At 42.6% G+C, this 22,231-nt stretch overlaps 1 protein-coding gene across 1 annotated transcript; it reads left to right on the top strand.

The window, feature by feature from the left end:
- Positions 1 to 19,606: 19,606 nt before the first annotated feature.
- On the top strand, positions 19,607 to 21,948 carry LOC133779059 (uncharacterized). Its single transcript, XM_062219062.1, has 2 exons — positions 19,607 to 20,630; positions 21,104 to 21,948. The coding sequence occupies exons 1-2, from the start codon at positions 19,607 to 19,609 to the stop codon at positions 21,946 to 21,948; spliced, it is 1,869 nt and encodes a 622-aa protein (XP_062075046.1).
- Positions 21,949 to 22,231: the final 283 nt, after the last annotated feature.

The following is a 22,231-nucleotide window of genomic DNA, read 5'->3' on the forward strand; positions in this document are numbered from 1 at the left end:
CAACGGAGGTAACAAACCAGCAACACATAGACCGTAAAGAAAGCATACACAAAGGGACATGAAAAAACATCGTTTTATTCATATAAGGCCTTGATAGGGCAAGGGAGTACACAGCTTAAGCCCCTATCTGCTGGTGGCCATGGTGCTTCCTTAAGTCACCAGGTCACCTCCCCCTAAGGAGCTTTCTAAGGAAATGAAGTCTTCCCAGGAACATATATGATTTTTGTTTGGGAGACATATGCATAATTACAAAAGTGTCATCCCCTACCCATGAGATTACTTGGTGCAAGACTTGACTAATGATCAAGCACCAAGGCATGCTCATATGTAAAAAATGGCCCCCTGGAGGTGTGTCATGATGCAGCATGTCACACTCTCCCCCACTTAAATCTTCGGCGTCCTCGACGAACTTGTCCCTTGCTGATCTTCAATCTTATGCGTATGCTTGTGCAAGTCCTACGCCCTTTCCCGGCATATTTCTTCATCTCCGAGCCCTTTCCACTTCACCACAAACTCTTTCTTCTTCTTCCTGTCCACGACCACGGTCCTCTCTGCTAGGATTTCTTCAGGTTGTCTGCTGCTTCGTGGCTTGACGCTGACTCCTTCTCTGGTAGACTGGTTGCGCGCTAGATCTTTTGGATCTTCGTGATACGGCTTGAAGTTGCTGACGTGCAAGACCGGGTGTATCTTCATCCATTCTGGTAAGCTGACTTTGTAGGAGGTCAGGCCCACTTTCGAGATAACTGGACCAGGACCCTCGTATTTGCATACGAGTCTGATGTCCTTATTCCCTTGGAATCTCAGTTGTTCGGGCCTCAGCTTGATCATCACTAAGTCGCCTGCTTTGAATTCCAGCGGTCGTCTCTTCTGATCTGCCCACTTCTTCATTCTCTTTGATGCCTTCTCCAAATAGGCTCGGGAAATCTCACTGGTTTTCTTCCAACTTTCTTGAAATTAAAGGCTCTCGGATTTCTTCCTCGATACTCATCCACTGTGTGGGGTAACAGCGGTTGCTGACCGTTAACAAATTCAAAAGTGCTCTTGTTTGACGAAGCACTCTTCTGAGATTTGAAACAAAATTGAGCTACGTCTAGTAGTTGCGGCCAATTCTTTTAGTTGGCACTGACAAAATGCCGCAAGTACTCTTCCAACATCCCATTGAATCTTTCAGTCTGTCTGTCTGTCTGAGGATGGTTGCTCGAGGAAATATTGAGTTGTGACCCCAAAAGGTTGAATAACTCGAACCAAAAGGTCCCTGTGAATCTTTCATCATGGTCACTAACTATATTTTGGGGTACTTCCCAAACTTAACTACATACTTGAAGAAAAGTCTCGTTGTCTCTTCTGCCGAGCAATATTTTGACACCGGTATGAAGGTTGCATACTTTGAAAATCTGTCCACAATCACTAAGATCGTACTCAAGTCTCCTGTCTTCGGTAAACTAGTAATGAAGTCAAACGACACACTCTCCCATGGTCAGCTTGGGACTAACAAAGGTTCCAACAACCCTGGCGTCTTGTGTCTCTCCTCTTTGTCCTGCTGGCAGGTGAGACAGGTCTTGGTATACAATACGATATCAATAAGGCATGAGTTCTTTGCCACCCTGGATGACCCGCCCACAAGGTGTCGTGACACTCACTCATTAGTGTCCTCCGCAAATCTCCCGTCTTTGGAACATATAAGCGGCCACCCTTGGCCCACAAAAGATCATCTTCTACCCAAAATTGGCGAGTCTTCCCCTCTTTTGCGAGATTCATAATGGTCTTCACCGCCGGGTCTTTCACCAGGTTCTCCTTAATGCGCTCTTGGATTGGAATGGTCACCATGCTAGCTGACATATTTGCTAGCAATTTTAGAGCCTCTAACTCAGCTTTGCGACTCAGGGCATCAGCTGCCTGGTTTAAACGACCCGCCTTGTGTTTGAAATTAAAGTCAAATTCTGCTATGAACTCCTGCCATCATACTTGTTTAGGGGTAAGCTTTGGCTGGGTGAGGAAATGACTCACCGCGGCATTATCTGTATTCACCACAAACTTCGACCCCAACAAGTAGTTCCTCCACACTCGTAGACAATGAATTACTGTGAGAAGCTCCTTCTCTTGTGCAGTGTACCGCCTACCTACCTCCATAAGTTTGCGGCTTTCATAAGCTACGGGGTGGCCCTCTTGTACAAGTACCCCTCCCAAAGCGTAATCAGATACGTCTATTTGCACTTTGAAGGGCCTACCGACATCTGGTAAGGCGAGGACAAGATCTCGCATCATGGCTTCCTTCAGACTCTTAAATGCTTCGACACACATATTGGTCCACGTCCAAGTTACACCCTTCTTCAACAACTCGGTCAAGGGTGTCGCCCTTCTTTAATAGCCCTCCACAAATCTTCGATAATAGTTGGCTAAACCAAGGAAAGAGCATAATTCCTTCAAATTGGTGGGGGCCTTCCATTCTTGAATGGCCCGCACCTTCTCTAGATCCATGCAGATCTGACCACGTTCTACTATGTGGCCTAGGAACTTGATTCTCTCTTGTGCGAAGGAGAACTTTTCTCGCTTTACATAGAGTTGGTTCTCTCTCAATTTCTGAAACACTTGAGATAAGTATTGTTGATGTTCTTCTATTGTGGAGCTATAGACCACAATGTCATCCAAGTAGACTACCACGAACTTGTCTAGGTATTCTTGGAAAACTTGGTTCATCAACATATAGAATGTGGCTGGTGCGTTCGTCAACCTAAACGGCATGACTCGGAACTCGAATGTTCCATATCGAGTCACACACATTGTCTTCGGCTCGTCCCCTTCTGCTATCCACACTTAATAGTAGCCTGATCTCAAGTCCAGTTTCGTAAATAATTTCGCTCCACTCATCTGGTCGAATAAGTTGGCGATCAAGGGAATGGGGTATGTATTACACACTGTCACCTTATTGAGAACCTGATAATCAATACATAGTCTAAAGCTCCCGTCGTGCTTCTTCTGAAATAGCACAGGCGCACCAAATGGTGCCTTTGATGGTTTGATGAAGCCTGCCTCTAGTAATTCCTTCAACTGCTTCCTCAGTTCTGCTAGTTCAAGGGGTTCCATCCTATAGGCTTCCTTTGCAGGTGGTTTGGCTTCCAGCACCAGCTCAATTTGGTGATCAATCCCTCTTCTAGGTGGTAAGGCTCTAGGGAGTTGATCCGGCATAACATCCCCATACTTCTTCAAGACCATTCCAATTTTTGGTGGAATGACTTCATCCACCGTATCCTCGTAGACTGTGGGTAGGATAATATACGTGGGCTCTTGTCTTCTAACGCCCTTCTTCAGTTGTAAGGCTGACAACAACTTGGTTTCTGGGGGCTGCTCTACTTTAGCCGGCACCACTGCAGGTGTCTCCCCCATTATAAGTAAGCTTCCCGTAGATGGGATGGGAATGGCTCCCTATTCCCTAAGGAAGTCCATACCCAATATCACATCAAAGTTGTCCATTCGCACGACCACCAAGTCAGTCTGCCCCTCCCATGAGCCAATCTTCATGTTCACCTTTTTAGCCACGCTAATTGTGGCCAAGGCTTCTGAGTTAACCTCTTTCATGCGACCATGGTCTGTCTCCCATTTCAGTCCCAGACGTTTAGCTTCGATCTCTGAAATGAAGTTGTGAGTGGCGCCCGTGTCGATCATCACACTTCTGGCCATTTTACCGTTAAGAGTGGCATCCACATACATTAGTCCCTTTCCAAGGGTCTTCTTTACTTTTGCACCGTGTTTCTTGAGAGCATTCAGCATCCGGAGGGCACCCATGTGCGTATACTCCTCCTCCTCCTCTTCGTTGGTTTGTTCCCCTTTGGGAAAATGACGCCTGGAGGGCACTCATCTTGGATTTGTGAATACACTCTGTCGACTTATGAGGTCCAGTACATATCCAACATGTAAGAGGCTTCTTTAACGGGGGGTTACTACCTTTGTTAGATGAGTTAGACTCCACACTCCTTTTCTCTCCTCCCCCACTCTTGCTCTGCCAAGACTTTTTAAACTTTTTACTCCCAACATTACTTCCACTAGTCGACGGATTGGTCTTCTTGGATTGAATGTTCCCTGATGAGTAATCAGTCAGTCATTAGGCAGCAGCTTGAGCAGTGGCTAGGTCAACCACTCGCTGTCTCTCGAGCTCTTGCTTTGCCCAAGGCTTCAAACCTTCTAAAAATGCGAAGAGTTTGTCCATTTCGAACATGTCTTCGATATCCAGCATCAACCCAGAGAATTTCTTCATGTATTCTTGGATTTTCCAGTGTGCTTCAACTCTCTCAACTAGTGTCGAGCTATGTAGGCAACATTTTCAGGGAGAAACTGCATCTTCAATTCTCTCTTTAGATCTTCCCATGTAGCTATGGTGCATCTGCCGTTCTGAATGTCGTCATACTTCTTCCTCCACCATACTTTGGCATTTGCAGATAAGTACATCGTTGCCATGGTGACCTTGCCTTCTTTTGATTCAGCTCTCACAGCTCTGAAGTAATGCTCCATATCAAAGAGGAAGTTCTCTAAGTCCTTCGCGTCTCTAGCCCCACCGTAGGGCCTCGGCTCAGGGACTTTTACTCTCCCATATTCCATGCCAATGGGTCCAGTTGCAGGCTCATTCCCAACCACCCTCATGGTGAGGTTCAGCTTGGTGTTCATCTCCAACATCTCATCCTTCAATGCCTCAAATGACCCCCTACAATTCTCTACGAGGTCATTTAATGCTTCTTGTAGGTCCTTCATCGCTCGCTTCACTGCCTCAATACGTTCCTCCCTCTGAGGACTATTGGATGTGCTTGAAAGGTTCAACCTCTGCTCGATTGTAATTATGCGGGCTAGTAGATTGGTCGTATCTCGCTCCAACACAGCCATGCAGTTTTGTGTGTTAGTCATCTCTGGTTTTAGCCTGACAGAGCTAAGACCCCTGACTATTTCGTCTAGGCCGTCTAGCTCTCCAATGCACCTCTCCATCACTTCAATCCTTTAAGTGTTGCTCACCATCACGCAGGGTCACCAAGCTTTCTCAAACTTGGCTCTAATACCAACTGTCATGGGCCGCCAACTTCGATACTCGAATTGACAAAACGTGCTACACTTGTTAGCGCTCTTAGATTGCAAGCCAGCCTAGAATTCATACATGCGGCAAGCAAACTCAATGGTTAGCCACGTTACAAGTCTCACAAAAGTAAGGGAAATTATGAAGCAGGAGCAAGTATGAGGCAAGCTATCCAGAGACAACATCCCACGCAACAACCAGAGCATACAACATAGTCAAGTGGCACGCAATGGCCCAACGAAGGTAACAAACAAGCAACACATAGACCGTAAAGAAAGTATACACAAAGGGACATGGCAAAACATCGTTTTATTCATATAAGGCCTTGATAGGGCAAGGGAGTACACAGCTTAAGCCCCTATCTGCTGGTGGCCATGGTGCTTCCTTAAGTCACTAGGTCACCTCCCCCTAAGGAGCTTTCTAAGGAAATGAAGTCTTCCCAGGAACATATATGATTTTTTTCTGGGAGACATATGCATAATTACAAAAGTACCATCCCCTACCCATGAGGTTACTTGGTGCAAGACTAGACTAATGATCAAGCACCAAGGCATGCTCATATATACAAAATGGCCCCCTGGAGGTGTGTCATGACGCAGCACGTCACACCCAGCACCTGCTGCTGCCCGCGCACCATGCACACCTCGCCCAGCCAAGTGGCAACGCCCCTGCACACCTCGCTTGCGCGCCTAGTGCGCCTGCGCCAGCAGCGCGCTTAGTGTGCCCCTGTGCCTATGCCAGCCGCACGCCCAGCGCGCCCCTGTGCTTTGCCCAGCCGTGCGCCCCGCGCCAGCTGCGCGCCCAGCTCCTGCAGCGCACCCCGCGCCTGTGCCTGTCACACGCGCACCATGTGCCAGCCGCACCTCCCAACTTGCTGCTGTCATGCCCCATGCTGAGCCACCATATGTAGCCACCCCTAGGTTTCTAATGCCTAGGGCTTGCATCTAAAATTATCCATTTAAATTATGGGCTTAATTAATTTTAGCCCATAATTGAAATTGTTTAATTTTGAATCAATTGTATGAGCCCAAATTCAAATATGGGCCTAATAACTTATTGGGCATTAAATCCCAAGTTAATTAGTCTTAAAATTTGTTTAAGATAATTAAAATTTATTTTAATTGAAAATTAAATGGATAAGTGGCTTAATGGATCAAGACTACTTGTGAAGGCCCAAAGTTAAAGATAGAGATTTCTTTAGGTCTTATTTGGTTTCTTACATTTTTATGTATAATTTTGCAAGTGTTGTAATTTTTCTAGAAATACCCAAGACATCCGACCCACATTTATTTATTTATTTAGTTAGTATTTATTTATTTAAATGTTTGAATGTAATTAAATTGTTTAATACTTTATGATACATTTTTGACATGCCATACATATAACCCACACAGTATTTAAAATTGTGCATGCATCTCATATGAATAGAAACATGCCTTAGGATTATCCTATGTGATTATATGTTGGACCATATATTAATAAATCTAGTTTTTAACTAGTTCAAGAGCGAAAATAGATTTTAAAAGTTGTTTAATTTCTAGTATTTAATAAAAAAAATTATTAAATTATAAATGATATTCTTAGTAATTATAGCAAATTAAAATTGAATTAAGTGGGGCATAATTCTATCATTTTAATTTTGCTTAATTTGATTAGTAATTATTAGAATATCATTTGATAAAAATAGATCACTTTATTTTTACAACCAATTAAAAAGCATAGGATGTTTTGAGAAAACATATATTCTAAAATAGTGAGTGGAAGAGGGAGTTATGACAATAAGTCTCATGGTCTCCATTATTAGTTAGCACCGAGGTAGCATGGAGAGGGCCTCGCAGCACCATTTGTAACGACCCAAAATCACTAATAAGGCTTAACGGCCTTGATTAGTGAGCCGGGAGGGAACGATTGGTTTATGTGTGAATTAAGTAGTTTAATGCATGATTCTGTGTCTAGCATGCTTGTAAGATTATATGAATATATGAAATATGCATGTGGGCCCCATTTGGTTGCTAGGGGAATATTTGTTATTTTAGCCCATTGAGGGCATACATGTGATATTCGTATATACTGTGATTGATACCATGTGTGAGTGGTGTTATAATTGTGATGCACAACCCGAGACGGTCCTAGGGGGCTGTTTAGCTAGAAAGTCACAACAGGGCCAAATACCCGGCTCGGGAGGAGCTTAGGGGTATTTTGGGAATATTATAAAGTGTTCAGGAATTATTGAGTAACAGTTAGTAATTTAGTAATGGTTTAGACATGTCGGGATTAAATGCGAAATTATAGGAATACTTGAGAATTTAGCGGGATTTAGGTGAAAAGACAGAATTTCCTTGAGGTTGTATAAGACTTTTTATCATGGGAAAGGGCAAGATGGTAATTTGGTCTTAGGAAAGGATAACTCTGGCTGAGGAGAAGTCAAAAATGTTAATTTCATTCAGGCATAAATTTAATATCCTGCAGAAGTCTAGAGGAAACCAAAGGAACTAGAAGTAAGGAGAAGAAGCGCTATCTACTTTGGGGTCAAGGAAGGGACTCAAGGGTGAACTAAGGGAGACTTTAGGCCATAAATTCAAGGGTGAAAAGGTAAGTTTTAACTATCTTCCTTGTGGAAATTCAGGTAGAAATATTAGGTCAGTAAGCTGAAATTGTGTTATTTGCTTGTGGGTTATTGGAGTGAAGACTCAGCTTGGAAATCAAAGGAGATTAAGTTGGAGTTGGACTTGGAAGTAGCTCAAGGTCGAATCTTTGCTTGAGGTAAGAATTTCATGTGTTTCTGAGGTTTATAATCTGGTGTGGTTTAAGTTTTATAAAGTATGGTTTAAGGTTTTGTGAATTTTGAGCCACTGGGTGATTCTTGTCTTTGATTGTGTAATTGGGTTTGTTGCTGTGATTTTTGTGTTGCCATACTATTTATCTGGGGTTTTAGGTTAATTTAGGACTTAGGTGTACCTTGAGGATGATTTGGAAGAGTTTTGGCTCGGGAAAAATGTTGGGAAAAACCCAGTTTTCTGGGTTCGCATATGAGCATCGTGACCCTGTTCTTCCGTGCTGCGGTGCTAGGTCAAACCAGGGGATGTTGACCATTTTGGGCGCCGTGGCGCTATGCTAATTTCAGGACAAAGGAAGTTGAGTTTTTAGGGTTTTGTCCCAGGGGGCTCGGGGGACGCTTTCGCTACCTTGTGTGGGGAAATGGGAGCACCTGAGAGCGCGGGATTGGTTCCGGGAGATGATTATGAATTTCTTAGTAATGAGAGTGCAATGTATATGTTGTTACTAGGTTTTCGGCGAGGCTCGTGTTAGAGGATCGCGCTCGGGACTTCGGTGCTCAAGAAGCTCAGGACTTAGGTAAGAGAACTACACCCGGTTGTAAATTTATGATAGGACTAAGGGTTCCTTATTCTTGTATGCATTATGAAAGTTGGTATTATTCCATAAGAATATTAAACCAACGGCCTAAGAGTGTCAGAGTTTACATTGGTGCACAGGGCGCGGCTCAGCCACTGGTAGCTGAAGACAACTTAATATTCGCTAAGCTTGGTTTAAGCGGACCGGAGTCAGTGGGGTACACAAAGGGTGCTACCTAAGGGCATCGACCCTGAACATTGTGTGTTCTAATTATCTTTGTTAACTGTTGAATATGACGTGCTAAATAGCTGAGTATTAACTTGTGGATTCTTTGTTATGTTTATGAGTTATGTGATTAATGTGGATTGCTAAATGTACAAACATGCTTAAATAGTTATTAAATTGTTACCATTGTTTGTTGTATGATGAAATGTTTTCTTGCTGGGTCTTAGCTCACGGGTGCTACATGGTGCAGGTAAAGGCAAGGGCAAGCTTGATCAGCCTCGATTCGGAGAGCTCTGAAGGCAGAATGTACATGACTAGCTGCTCGGCCACCACGGTTAAGGAAGAGACAGGAACATGAGGACCATAAATGTCCATTTTTCCGTAGAGTGGCTGGTGGTTATTTATACCTTGAAATTTTGTAAACTGACTTTTAAACGTTGTTTCTTTTGGGATCCCTTGTACAAAACATTTAATTATAGGAAATGTGTCTTTTACGACCAAAACCTTTTAAACGTAGTACAATAATGGTTTCAATGACACGTTTTTAACTAAAAGACTTGATTAGCAAGTCTTGCACCTTTATAAATACACAGTGTAACGGTCTTGGCTACCCAGGGCGTTACAACTTGGTATCAGAGAGTCCTAGGTTTAAGGGTTCCTGAAGACCGGCTGGAAATGTACATTCGCTACTAGAGACAAGCTTGATTCAGGGTGTTGTAATTGTGTATATGTGTTTGTATGCTTATGTGCTTGGAAAGAAATTTGATTGTTGATATATGTTGAATTATTAGGAAGCATGAGATACTGATAGGGCCTGGCCCTTAACTGCTGTGTGAGAATATCAAGGCGTGCTTATTAGCATTGTTGTGCATGTGAATGAAAAACTGAATGATTAACTGCATATTGTGTATATGTGGGTGAATGTATGGATGAATGCCTATATCTTGATTGCTTGTGATTGATTATGTTCCATTGGTGGATTTTGGAAAAGCTTTTACCCTGTCATCATGGTTTGATTGCCGAGTCGTTGATTGCAAATTGACTTGGATAGCTATGCATCCAAGAAAATCTACGCGACTAGCCGGCACTAGGTCTGGGACCGGAGGTGATGACCAGGGCCAGATTCCTCTGTCGGTCCCTGAGAACTAGAAACAGATTATGGCAGAGATGCAAGCGCGACTGCAGAGCCAAGATGAACAGATTCGTCTTCTACGACAGCAGGCTCCACCAGGGGGTGATGCTCCTATTGTGCCACCTGTAGTGGCACCAGTTATTCAGCCTATAGAAGTTGGGAATAGGTGGGAGCCATTGTATGAGCGGTTCCGGAAGCAGCATCCCCCACTTTTGAGGGAGGACCTGATCCACTGAAGGCCGAACAGTGGATGACTATGATTACGACTATCCTGGACTTCATGAGGATAGAAGGTTATGATAGAGTGGTCTGTGCCACATATATGTTGAGAGAGGATGCTCGTATCTGGTGGGAAGTGGCATCACAGACCAGGGACGTCACTGCTTTGAGTTGGGATTGATTTAAGGAATTGTTTAGCTAGAAATACTACAATGTTGCCATCAGGGCAGCAAAGATTAATGAATTTGTGGGGTTGGTGCAGGGCAGCATGACAGTTACTGAGTATTCCCTAAAATTCGATAGACTTGTGAAATTTTCACTAGATCTTGTACCTACGAATGCATCCAGGCAAGATAGATTTATTCGAGGGCTTAATGCTATGATAGCCCAAGATGTGAGGATCACAACAGTACCTGGGGGGACGACCTATGCGCAGGCTGTTGAGAAGGCTCATACCGCTGAGGAAGTGGAGAATAAGATTTGGAAGGAAAGTGTAGTGAGGCACGATGGTCGCAGAGTGGTGCCTCCTTATTCTGGGTCTGGTAGGGGCAGAGGCCCCATTGATTTCAAGAGAAAGACCCCTGACACTTTGACCGCTGCTGGTCCTGATAGGAGGGGTCGGGGTGATCAGGGTGGTCGTCAAGGTGGCGGTGAGGCATGGAGGAGTTATCCGGAGTGCCCGAGATGCAGAAGATGCCATCAAGGCGAGTGTCGGGCCAGAGCCTGCTATGTGTGCAGAATATTGGGACACCTCAAGAAGGATTGCCCGACAGTGAAGAAAGGGGAAGCAGGAAAAGTGGTCAGCTTGACTCCAGATCGAGTGTTCACTCTGACACAGGCAGAGGCCGAGGCTAATCCCTCGGTGGTGACAAGTCAGCTTTCTAGTGCTGGCTCTCCTTTTACTATATTGATTGACTTTAGTGCTACACATTCATTTGTTTCTAGTAAGGTGATTGATAGATTGTATAGACCTAGTGAGCATCGTACTGCGGGGTTTGGGACTTTATTGCTTACTGGGGAACTGGTAGTTTCTAGGAGGTGGATTAGGGCATTGCCAGTGATGGTTGATAGTAGGGAGCTTTCAGTAGACTTGATTGAGCAGACATGGAGGATTTTGACATGATCTTAGGGATGGATTGGCTGGTTAAGTATAGGGCTACTATTGACTCCAGGAAGAAGATGGTGACTTTTGAGCCTGAGGGCGAGGATCCTTTCGTTTTCGTTGGTGCGGTATGTGGACCCCACGTACCCATGATATCAGCATTGAGAGCCAGGGACTTGTTACAGGGAGGATGTATAGGTTTTCTGGCTAGTGTGGTGGACACTACCAGGGTCTTGCCAGCAGGGCCGGGAGAGACCAGATTGGTTTGTGAGTTCTTGGATGTATTTCCTGAGGATCTACCGGGATTTCTGCCTCGCAGGGAGATTCATTTTGTTATTGAGTTAGCACCAGGGACAGAACCAATATCAAGGGCACCATATAGGATGGCACCAGCAGAGTTGAAGGAATTGAAGATACAGCTACAGGAACTTCTGGATTTGGGATTCATCACGCCTAGCTACTCTCCATGGCGCGCTCCAGTTTTGTTTGTTAAGAAGAAGGACGAGACTCTGAGAATGTGTATAGACTACAGAGAATTGAACAAGTTGACCATCAAGAACAAATACCCTCTACCAAGGATCGACGACTTGTTTGATCAGTTCCAGGGAAAGATGGTGTTCTCAAAGATTGATCTTCGATCTGGTTATCACCAACTGAGGATCAAGGATAAGGACATACCGAAGATGGCCTTCCGAGGTATGGGCACTATGAGTTTTTGGTCATGTCTTTTGGTTTGACCAATGCCCCAACAGCTTTCATGGATCTAATGAACAGGGTGTTCAAAGATTTCTTGGATCAGTTCGTCATCGTCTTCATCGATGACATCTTCATGTACTCCAGTTCAGAGGCAAAGCACGAGCAAAATCTTCGACAGGTCTTCCAGAGATTAAGGGAGCATCAGTTATATGCCAAGTTTAAGAAGTGTGAGTTTTGGTTAGCATAAGTGACTTTTCTTGGGCATATAGTTGGCGCATAGGGGATTAAGGTGGATCCGTCCAAGGTGAAGGCAGTGAGGGATTGGCCGAGGCCAAGGAATGCCTCGGAGGTTCAGATTGTTCTCGGGTTAGCAGGTTACTACAGGCGGTTTGTAGATGGGTTCTCGAAGATTGCTACACCAATGACAGAGTTGACACGAAAGAATTAGAAGTTCGTTTGGTCAGAAAAGTGTGAGAACTGTTTCCAAGAATTGAAGTGACGGCTTATTACTGCGCCTTTGCTGAGTCTTCCTTCGGAGGAAGGAAAGTTTGTGGTATACTGTGATGCATAAAGATTGGGGTTAGGCTGTGTACTTATGCAGAATGAGAAAGTTATAGCTTATGCATCACGGCAGCTGAAGGAGTATGAGCAGCGGTATCCTACCCATGATCTGGAACGGGAGGCAGTTGTATTCGCACTGAAAGTGTGGCGACATTATCTGTATGGGGAGAAGTGCGAGATATACACTGACCACAAGAGTTTGAAGTATTTCTTCACCTAGAAGGATCTGAACATGAGGCAGAGGCGTTGGTTGGAGTTGGTGAAGGATTATGATAGTTATATTCTTTACCACCCAGGAAAGCCAATGTAGTGGTAGATGCATTGAGCCGGAGGAGCTCGGGACAGTTATTTAGTTATGTTCAGATTTCCAGGGAATTGGCAGATGAGATGACCAGAGCAAGGATAGAACTGGTGGTGGGTCGATTGGCCAATGTTACCTTGCAATCGACCCTACTAGAATGGATCAAGGAGGGTTAATTGGTGGATTCGCAGTTACAAGAAGTTAGGGAGAATGTCTTAGCAGGGGTAGCTAAGGACTATTCTATTTATGAGATTGGTATGCTTCGGTATCAGGGGCGGATTTGTGTTCCAGCAGATAAAGGAATCAGACGAGAGATTCTACATGAGTCTCACACTATGTCTTACTCGCTTCATCCGGGTACCACGAAGATGTATCGGGATCTACAGACATTATATTGGTGGCCCGGAATGAAGAAGGATGTGGTGGAGTATGTGGCCAGGTGTTTGACATGTCAGTAAGTGAAAGCTGAGCATCAGCGACCAGCCGGGTTGCTTCAGCCTTTGGGTATTCCTGAGTGGAAATTGGAGGATATTACTATGGAATTTCTGGGAGGTTTACCCAGGACTGTGGGGCTTCATGACTTGGTGTGGTTAGTAGTGTATAGATACACCAAGTCAGCTCATTTTCTGCCAGTGAAGTCAACTTACACGGTAGAGCAGTATGGAGAGTTGTATGTGAGGGAGATAGTTCGTCTCCATGGGGTTCCTAAGTCTATTGTAACTGATCGAGACCCTATCTTTACCTCCACGTTCTGGGGAGCTCTGCAGAGAGCCATGGGGACTCAGTTGAAATTTAGCACAGCCTTTCACCCTTAGACCGATGGACAGTCTGAGAGGACAATTCAGGTGTTGGAGGATATGCTTAGGGCGTGTGTGATTGACTTCGAGGGATCTTGGAGTAAGTATCTCCCGTTGATTGAATTTTCATATAACAATAGTTATCAGTCCACGATTGGAGTGGCTCCGTATGAGATGCTATATGGAAGGAAGTGTAGGTCACCCATTCATTGGGATGAGATGGGTGAGAGGAAATATTTAGGGCCAGACATGGTTCAAAAGACAAATGAAGCTGTTGAGAAGATCCGAGCCAGAATGCTCGCTTCGCAGAGTAGACAGAAAAGCTACGCTGACCCTAAGCGTAGAGACGTGGAGTTCCAGGTTGGGGACCACGTGTTTCTGCGAGTTTCACCACTACGAGGGGTGAGGAGATTTGGAGTAAAGGGCAAGCTGAGCCCTCGATTTGTTGGACCTTTCGAGATTCTAGAAAGGATTGGACAGGTGGCTTACAAGTTGGCCTTGCCACCGTCGTTGTCACGAGTTCATGACGTATTCCATGTTTCTATGTTGCGGAAGTATGTCTCAGATACGACACATGTGCTGAAGTATGAGGACTTACAATTGCAAATAGACTTGTCTTATGAGGAATGACCAGTTCAGATTTTAGAACGGAAGGACAAGGTTCTGCAGAATAAGATAATTCTGCTAGTTAAAGTATTGTGGAGGAATAGCAAGGTCGAGGAAGCGACCTGGGAGCTTGAGTCGGTGATGCGGGATCAGTATCTTGAGCTATTCAGGTAAATTTTGAGGACGAAATTCTCAGTAGGAGGGGATAGTTGTAACGACTCAAAATCACTAATAAGGCTTAAGGGCCTTGATTAGTATGCCGAGAGGGCACGATTGGTTTATGTGTGAATTAAGTAGTTTAATGCATGATTCTGTGTTTAGCATGCTTGTAAGATTATATGAATATATGAAATATGTATGTGGGCCCCATTTGGTTGCTAGGGGGATAATTATAATTTTAGCCCGTTGAGGGCATAAATGTGATATTCGTATATACTGTGATTGATACCACGTGTGAATGGTGATATAATTGTGATGCACGACCCGAGACAATCCTAGGGAGCTGTTTAGCTAGAAAGTCACAACGAGGTCAAATACCAGGCTCAGGAGGAGCTTAGGCATATTTTGGGAATATTATAAAGAGTTCAGGAATTATTGAGTAGCGGTTAGTAATTTAGTAACGGTTTAGACATGTCAGGATTAAATGCGGAATTGTAGGAATACTTGAAAATTTAGCGGGATTTAGGTGAAATGACAGAATTTCCTTGAGGTTGTGTAAGACATTTTATCATGGGAAAGGGCAAGATGGTAATTTGGTCTTGGGAAAGGATAACTCTGGCTGAGGAGAAGTCAAAAACATTATTTTCATTTAGGCATAAATTGAATATCCTGCTGAAGTCTAGAGGAAACCAAAGGAATTGGAAGGAAGGAGAAGAAGAGCTATCTACTTTGGGGTCAAGGAAGGAACTCAAGGGTGAACTAAGGGAGACTTTAGGCTAGAAATTCAAGGGTGCAAGGGTAAGTTTTAACTCTTTTCCTTGTGGAAATTCAGCTGGTGATGTTAGGTTAGTAAGCTAAAATTGTGTTATTTGCTTGTGGGTTATTGGAGTGAAGACTCAGCTTGGAAATCAAAGGAGATTAACTTAGAGTTGGACTTGGAAGTAGCTGAAGGTCGAATCTTTGCCTGAGGTAAGAATTTCATGTGTTTCTGAGGTTTATAATCTGGTGTGGTTTAAGTTTTTGAAAGGATGGTTTAAGTGTTATAAAGTATGGTTTAAGCTTTTGTGAATTTTGAGCCACTAGGTGATTCTTGGGTTTGATTGTGTAATTGGGTTTGTTTTTGTGATTTTTGAGTTTCCATACTGTTTATCTAGGGTTTTAGGTTGATTTGGGACTTGGGTGTACCTTGGGGTTTATTTGGAAGAGTTTTGGCTCGGGAAAAACCCAGTTTTCTGGGTTCGCGTATGAGCGACGCGGCCCTGTTCTTCCATGCCGTGACGCTAGGTCAAACCAGGGGATGTTGACCATTGTGGACGCTACGACCTCTATAAAGCTGTGCCACGGCGCTAGGATAATTTCAGGACAGGGGAAGTTGAGTGTTTAGGGTTTTGTCTCAGGGGGCTGGGGGATGCTTTCGCTACCTTGTGTGGGGAAACGGGAGGTCCCGAGAGCGCGAGATTGGTTCCGGGAGATGATTATGAATTGGTTAGTAATGAGAGTCCAATGTATGTGGTGTGACTAGGTTTTCAATGAGGCTCGTGTTAGAGGACCGCGCTCGGGACTTCGGTGCTCAAGAAGCTCGTGACTTAGGTAAGAGAACTGCACTCGGTTGTAAATTTATGATGGGACTAAGGGTTCCCTATTCTTGTATGCATTATGAAAGTTGGTATTATGCCATGAGAATATTAAACCAACGGCCTAAGAGTGCTGGAGTTTACATTGGCGCACACGGCACGGCTTAGCCACTGGTAGCTGAGGACAACTTAATATTCGCTAAGCTCGGTTTAAGTGGACCGGAGTCAGTGGGGTAAACAGAGGGTGCGACCTAAGGACGTCGACCCTGAACATTGTGTGTTCTGATTATCTTTGTTAACTGTTGAATATGACGTGCTGATAGCTGAGTATTAACTTGTGGATTCTTGGTTATGTTTATGAGTTATGTGATTAATGTGGATTGTTAAATGTACAAACATGCTTAAACGGTTATTAAATTGTTACCATTGTTTGTGGTATGATGAAATGTTTTCTTGCTGGGCCTTAGCTCACGGGTGCTACGTGGTGCAGGTAAAGACAAGGGCAAGCTTGATCAGCCTCGATTCGGAGAGCTCTGAAGGCAGAATGTACATGACTAGCTGCTCGGCCGCCACGGTTGAGGAAGAGACAGGAACATGAGGACCGTAAATGTCTGTTTTGCCTTAGAGTGGCTGGTGGTTATTTGTACCTAGAAATTTTGTAAACTGACTTTTAAACGTTGTTTCTTTTGGGATCTCTTGTACAAAACGTTTAATTATATGAAATGTGTCTTTTACGACCAAAACCTTTTAACCCTAGTCCATTAATGGTTTCAGTGACACGTTTTTAACTAAAAGACTTGATTAGCAAGTCTTGCACCTTTATAAATACACAGTGTAACGGTCTTGGCTACATAGGGTGTTACACCATTGCTTATGTCCCCCTAAGGAAGGCTTCCGACTGTGTTATTCTCAAGAATAGGATTTAATGATGTATTTCAAGTTTGACTGACCCTAAGGGACACTCTTGATTTAAGTCATTGATCTAAAATATTGGGTTACACTCACAAGGTACATTAGGCTTTCGAGCGGACTAGTGTATTCTTGACCAAACAAGCGGTTGTTTATAAGTCAAAAGAGAAATATTAATTTAAGTTTTCACTTATAAATTTGAGAACTTGTCTCAAAATTAATTTGGAATTAGTCTAACCTACCCTAAGGCTGGTCAATTAATGTTCAAATTAATTAATCGTGGAATAAATAATTATTTTTTATGTATTTTTTAATTGTTGCATTCATGCTTCACGTTTACTATTCCGAAAATAAGTGATATTCATTATATGCATAAATTCATTTAGTTTATTTATTTATTCCCAGCAAATATGTCTATTGGTGAATTACACACCAATGCCTTTCTCAAATCCTTGATTTTTGAACCTGAAAATATGCAACACTAGTTTCGAGGCATGTTGACCATTTTTCCTTATATTAAGATGATGTCAATCATCTGTAACAAACCTCCAATGGAACCACCTTCGGCTACTAGCTACGAAACAAAAGAAAAATATGCAAATTGGATGAAATCCGATCGATTGGCACATTATTGCATGCTTTCAACTATGCCTGACGAAACAAAGGAAAAATATATACACTATGACTCAGCACATGAGATGTGGCGAGCAATGACAGAGGAAGTCTTTGATGAGTGTCATCGTTTATATCAAACGAAAAAGGTAAATAAGATTTACATATATTTTTCAACTTTGAATAGTAGATTCAAATACTATGAATATCATATTCAAATTTTTGGATAGTAGATTAAAAAATATATGCCACTAATCTATTTTTCTTTTGTTTTTTCCTTTTGCAAAATCAAAACCCCGAAAAGGAGGAAGAGACTGATGAGAATTTTAATAGCAAGTAAAGAGATGGAGGAGTTGGAGAGTAGTTTTTAATAATTTTATTGTTAGTTGAAGTTTTTTAATTTCTTTAAACAAAGAAAACTACAATCTAAACCAGAGAGATCATCCCAAAGCTGCAGTCTCTCCTCAATCAAATTCCTACCATACACAAAAGTAACACAAAAATTTATATTAGATCTCACTTCTTGAACATAGACATGAATTAACTGGTCACTTTCCTTCCAAACCTCAACAGAAACACTTAGCCCCTGCCAAATTAGAAGAATTCTTCCTTCAGAAGCTGGTCCTGTATAATAGTTCCAGCCACTGAAATAAGAAGTCATCATTTCCTCAGTTTTTTTTCCACGCAACTTCATCTCTAATAAGGCTCCTAAACCCATTTTATTCACGAACAAGGCAAAAGCCTATCTTTTCTCAAGCTTGATTCGAAATAGCTATCAGTTCAAGCAGGAGAGTCCGTCTTTCTTTGTTAAATGGCCGAATTAGTCACACCCATAGAAAGGATCAATCCCACATTCGGCTAACAAAATGAACTCAGGGACTTCTGTTTCTCCCTTTTATTAATGCCCCGGACATTCCAACTAAGTATGTTGTGACTCTCCATTAAACAAATTTGTTGTAGAAAGTCCCAAGTTTGTAACCTCCAATATCTTCTCTTGCAGTGCGCTATAGGAGTTCTTCAACTTGTTCGGAGAATTTATAACAAGCTTCATATTACCCCCCACCCGTTTAGGGGTAGTCCAATCAGAATGAGTTATATCTCTAGAATCCCTGATAGCCTTGTCATCATTTTTCTTTGAATCTTTCGAGTTGCCAAGAGGCTTTGACACAGCCCAGGACTCAAACACCTCCTTAGCATCTAGTTTCCTTTGACCATCAGCAATACCCCCATTAACTAAACTTGTATCCTCTTCTAATGACTGCTGCTCCTTGGGTTTTTGCTTAGTCTCTTCATCAACATTACTGACTTTCTGCCTCCATACCTCATTTTGTTTCCTATTACACATCATCTCAGTATGACCATAAACCTTGCATCCTTTACATTGAGTTGGTAGCCATTCGAACTCCAATAGTTGCTCCATTAGTTGTCCTTTCTCATTGAGAAATTGAATTGATTTAGGAACCTCCTCTGATATTTCTATCTCCACTAAAACCCTAGCGAATTGCGTCATTGTTCTATCCTTTGTAACTTTATCTACTAGAATCGGATTCCCAATTGTACTCATTAGGGCACTCAAACATTTAGTACCCCAATATTGTAGCCCAAGTCCCGGTAACCTAATCCAAACTGGTACAGATTTCACTGACCTTAGAGTGTCTAGATCAGCAGACCAAGGCTTCACAATCACTAGCTTCCCATCAAAGTGGAGGACCCCAGCTTCCAAAACCAAATCTCTGGTTGCTTCATCACTAAATTTCACAAGAGTATACCCAGCATTCAATCGAGCAATTCTGTCAATACCTAGCTTACCCCAAATCCTCTTAATGAAACCTTCAAAAACAGCAAAAGGAGGATTAGCTCCAAGAACCATACATATCACAGCTAAGTTCCAAAATGATGTTTCAACTTGGATTTCCTCCAAATCCACCTGAGCAATTCTTTGGCCCTCTCGAATTAGGGGTTCCTCAAATTTTAGTTTAGCCCCTCCTTGATAAGGTAACAATGCCCAAAACTGAGCCCATTTGTCCTTCGCCTGGCTTTGAAACTCATTTTTTCCATCAACCAAATCATTCCAGTTCACTCTGTTCCTCTTAACTCCAGACGATCCCTCATCAGTTTCCATCAGCCCTAGACTTCCAACTTCTAGGAAATCCACCAGAGAATCCTTAAAAACCTCTTCCACCACAACCAGCAAATCTTCATCTAAACCATTCCTCTTTCCCTCACAATTCTCTTGGACCAACGGAGATTCAGTCACCTTAGATCTAGTAGCAGGCTTCTGGTTAGTCTTCTTGCGTCTCGCCATGGAGAAACCAGAGAGAACCTCACGCCTAAGAATTTTCGAGAAGCCACTCCTTGGCTTGTGGTTGGGGACTTTAATGTGGTTTTTGAGGTTACTGATAGAGTTGGTGGATTCTCAAAAATGGAGAGCCTTAGGGTTGGTTGATGAGATGCGCACTAGAGGTTCACACTTCACTTGGACAAACAAGCAAGCTAATGAGGACAGAATCTACTCTAAACTGGACCGAATGTTTATAAATGAAGATTGGTTGGACTCATTCCCTCATGCTGAAGCTGTTGTTAACTGGGAAATGCTATCTGATCATTGCTTTTGCATTATCAAATCTGGAGCTGCCTTGAACTGTGGTGTCAAACCTTTTAGATTTTTTAATAGGTGGACTGATCATGATAATTTTAAAGAGACAGTGATGCAGAGCTGGTGCAAGCCTAGTAAGGGTCATGTTCTAGAAAGAATAATAAGGAAATTGGGTAGGCTCAAGCATGTCCTACGCAAGTTTAACAAGAGAACTGTGGATGATGTAGTGCAGAACTATACTATAGCTAAGGAGAACTACCAAGCTGCTCAAATTTATCTTCAAGGTGACCCTCACTCAACAGAATTGCAAAGAGAGGAAAGGTTAGCTGGTGAGATATTCTCTAATCATGCTAGAATATATGACAGCTTTCTTAGAAAGAAAAGTAAAGTTAATTGGCTTCGTTATGGTGATGATAATAATGCATACTTTCACGCTTGTTTAAAACAGAGAAGGGCTTCTAACCGTATCACTTCTTTTGTTAATGAGACTGGTCAGTTAATTGAGAGGTTTGAGGATGTAGTGGCTCACTTTGTGAATCACTTTCGAAAAATTATGGGAAGTCAGAGTAATGCCTCGGTGCCTATTCAGAGGTCTTGTTTCAGATATGGTAACAGTTTGTCTTTGGACCAGCAGATTTGTTTGATAAAGCCTTTTACTAAAAAGGAAGTGGAAGATGCTTTGTTCAGTATTAGTCCAATTAAAATTTCGGGTCCTGATTGGTATGGATCAGGTTTTTTCAAAGTCATGTGGCAACAATTTAGATTTCTTTGATCGAGGTCTACTGCCTGAAGAGTTGAATAAGGCAACAATTTCTCTGATTCCTAAGATTGAAACCCCCACTAAGGCAGTGGATTATAGACCCATAGCATGTTGTAATACTATCTATAAATGTATTTCTAAAATGCTATGTGGTAGATTGACTAAGGTACTTCCTAGTCTAGTTAATCAAAATCAAGGAGCGTTTGTTAAGAACAGATTGTCGGCGCATAATATTCTTAAACTTTAGGATATTATTAAAGGTTATAAAAGGAAAAACATCTCTCCTAGATGTGTGATGAAGATAGACCTGAGCAAAGCTTATGACATGTTAGATTGGCATTTTTTGGAGGATATTCTCATTGCTTTCTGTTTTCCCAACAGATTTATCAAGTGGGTGATGACTTGTTTGAAGGATACTTCTTATTCGATCTTAATGAATGGCAGGATTCAAGGGGGCTTTAGAGGTAAAAAAAGGTCTACGACAAGGGGACCCTATTTCTCCTTGGTTTTTTGTGCTAGTAATGGAATACTTTACTCGGCTTCTCTTTCAAGCTTCCCTAAACAAGAATTTCATATATCATCCAAAGTGTAAGAATCTGAAAATTGTTAACCTTTGCTTTGCCGATGATTTGGTGATATTTTGCAAGGGAGCTTCTAACTCGGTTCAGATAATTAAAGATTGTTTCACTGAGTTCAGTTTGGCATCTGGTCTGTCAGCCAATTTGGAGAAATCTCAGGTTTTCTTTGGGGGTTTGGCTGAGTTAGAGACTAAACAGCTGTTAAATAGGCTCCAATTTACTGAAGGGTGCATTCCTCTAAAATATCTTGGAGTTCCTCTTCGGACTACAAAATGGAAGGCTGGCGACTGTGCTATTATTATTAAAAAGATCCAGCTGAAGCTTCACACTTGGTCTAGTCGTCATCTCTCTTTTGCTGGGAGGGCTCAATTGATTAATTATGTTCTACTGGGTATCCGAACATTCTGGATGAGTATTTTCATTCTTCCCAAGAGTGTTATCAAGGAAATAGATCAATTATGCAGAAACTTTCTCTGGGGGTTCAAGGACAGTAACAGCAATCGAAGTAAAATGCATCTTATAGCCTGGGATCAAGTGTGCCTACCTAAGAGCCTGGGTGGTCTTGGTTTTAAGGAAGGGTCCAATTGGAATAAAGTGTTACTAGCTAAATTTTTTTGGGTTGTATCCTCTAAACAAGACATTCTTTGGGTGAAATGGGTAGATTCCATTTATCTTAAGGGGCAGAATTTCTGGGAATATAAAATCCAATAGGATGTGAGCTGGTATTGGAGAAAGATAGCCAATTTGAGATCTATTTTTCCCTTTAAAAACCTGGAGGAGGCATCTAAGAACAACAAGATTAGTTTGAGAGCACTATATAATCGGATGCTTAATAAAGATAGAGTGTCTTTTGCAAATGTGGTGTGGTGTACCATAGTTGTGCCTAAACATAAGTTTATTTTGTGGCTAGCTACTCTAGGACACATTCTCACCCGTGACAAGCTATATCTCTGCTAGTTGAAGTTAACATCCTTACTCTGTCCGGTCTGTGAAG

This window comes from Humulus lupulus, chromosome 5 (genome assembly GCF_963169125.1).
Source record: "Humulus lupulus chromosome 5, drHumLupu1.1, whole genome shotgun sequence".
NCBI lineage: Eukaryota > Viridiplantae > Streptophyta > Magnoliopsida > Rosales > Cannabaceae > Humulus > Humulus lupulus.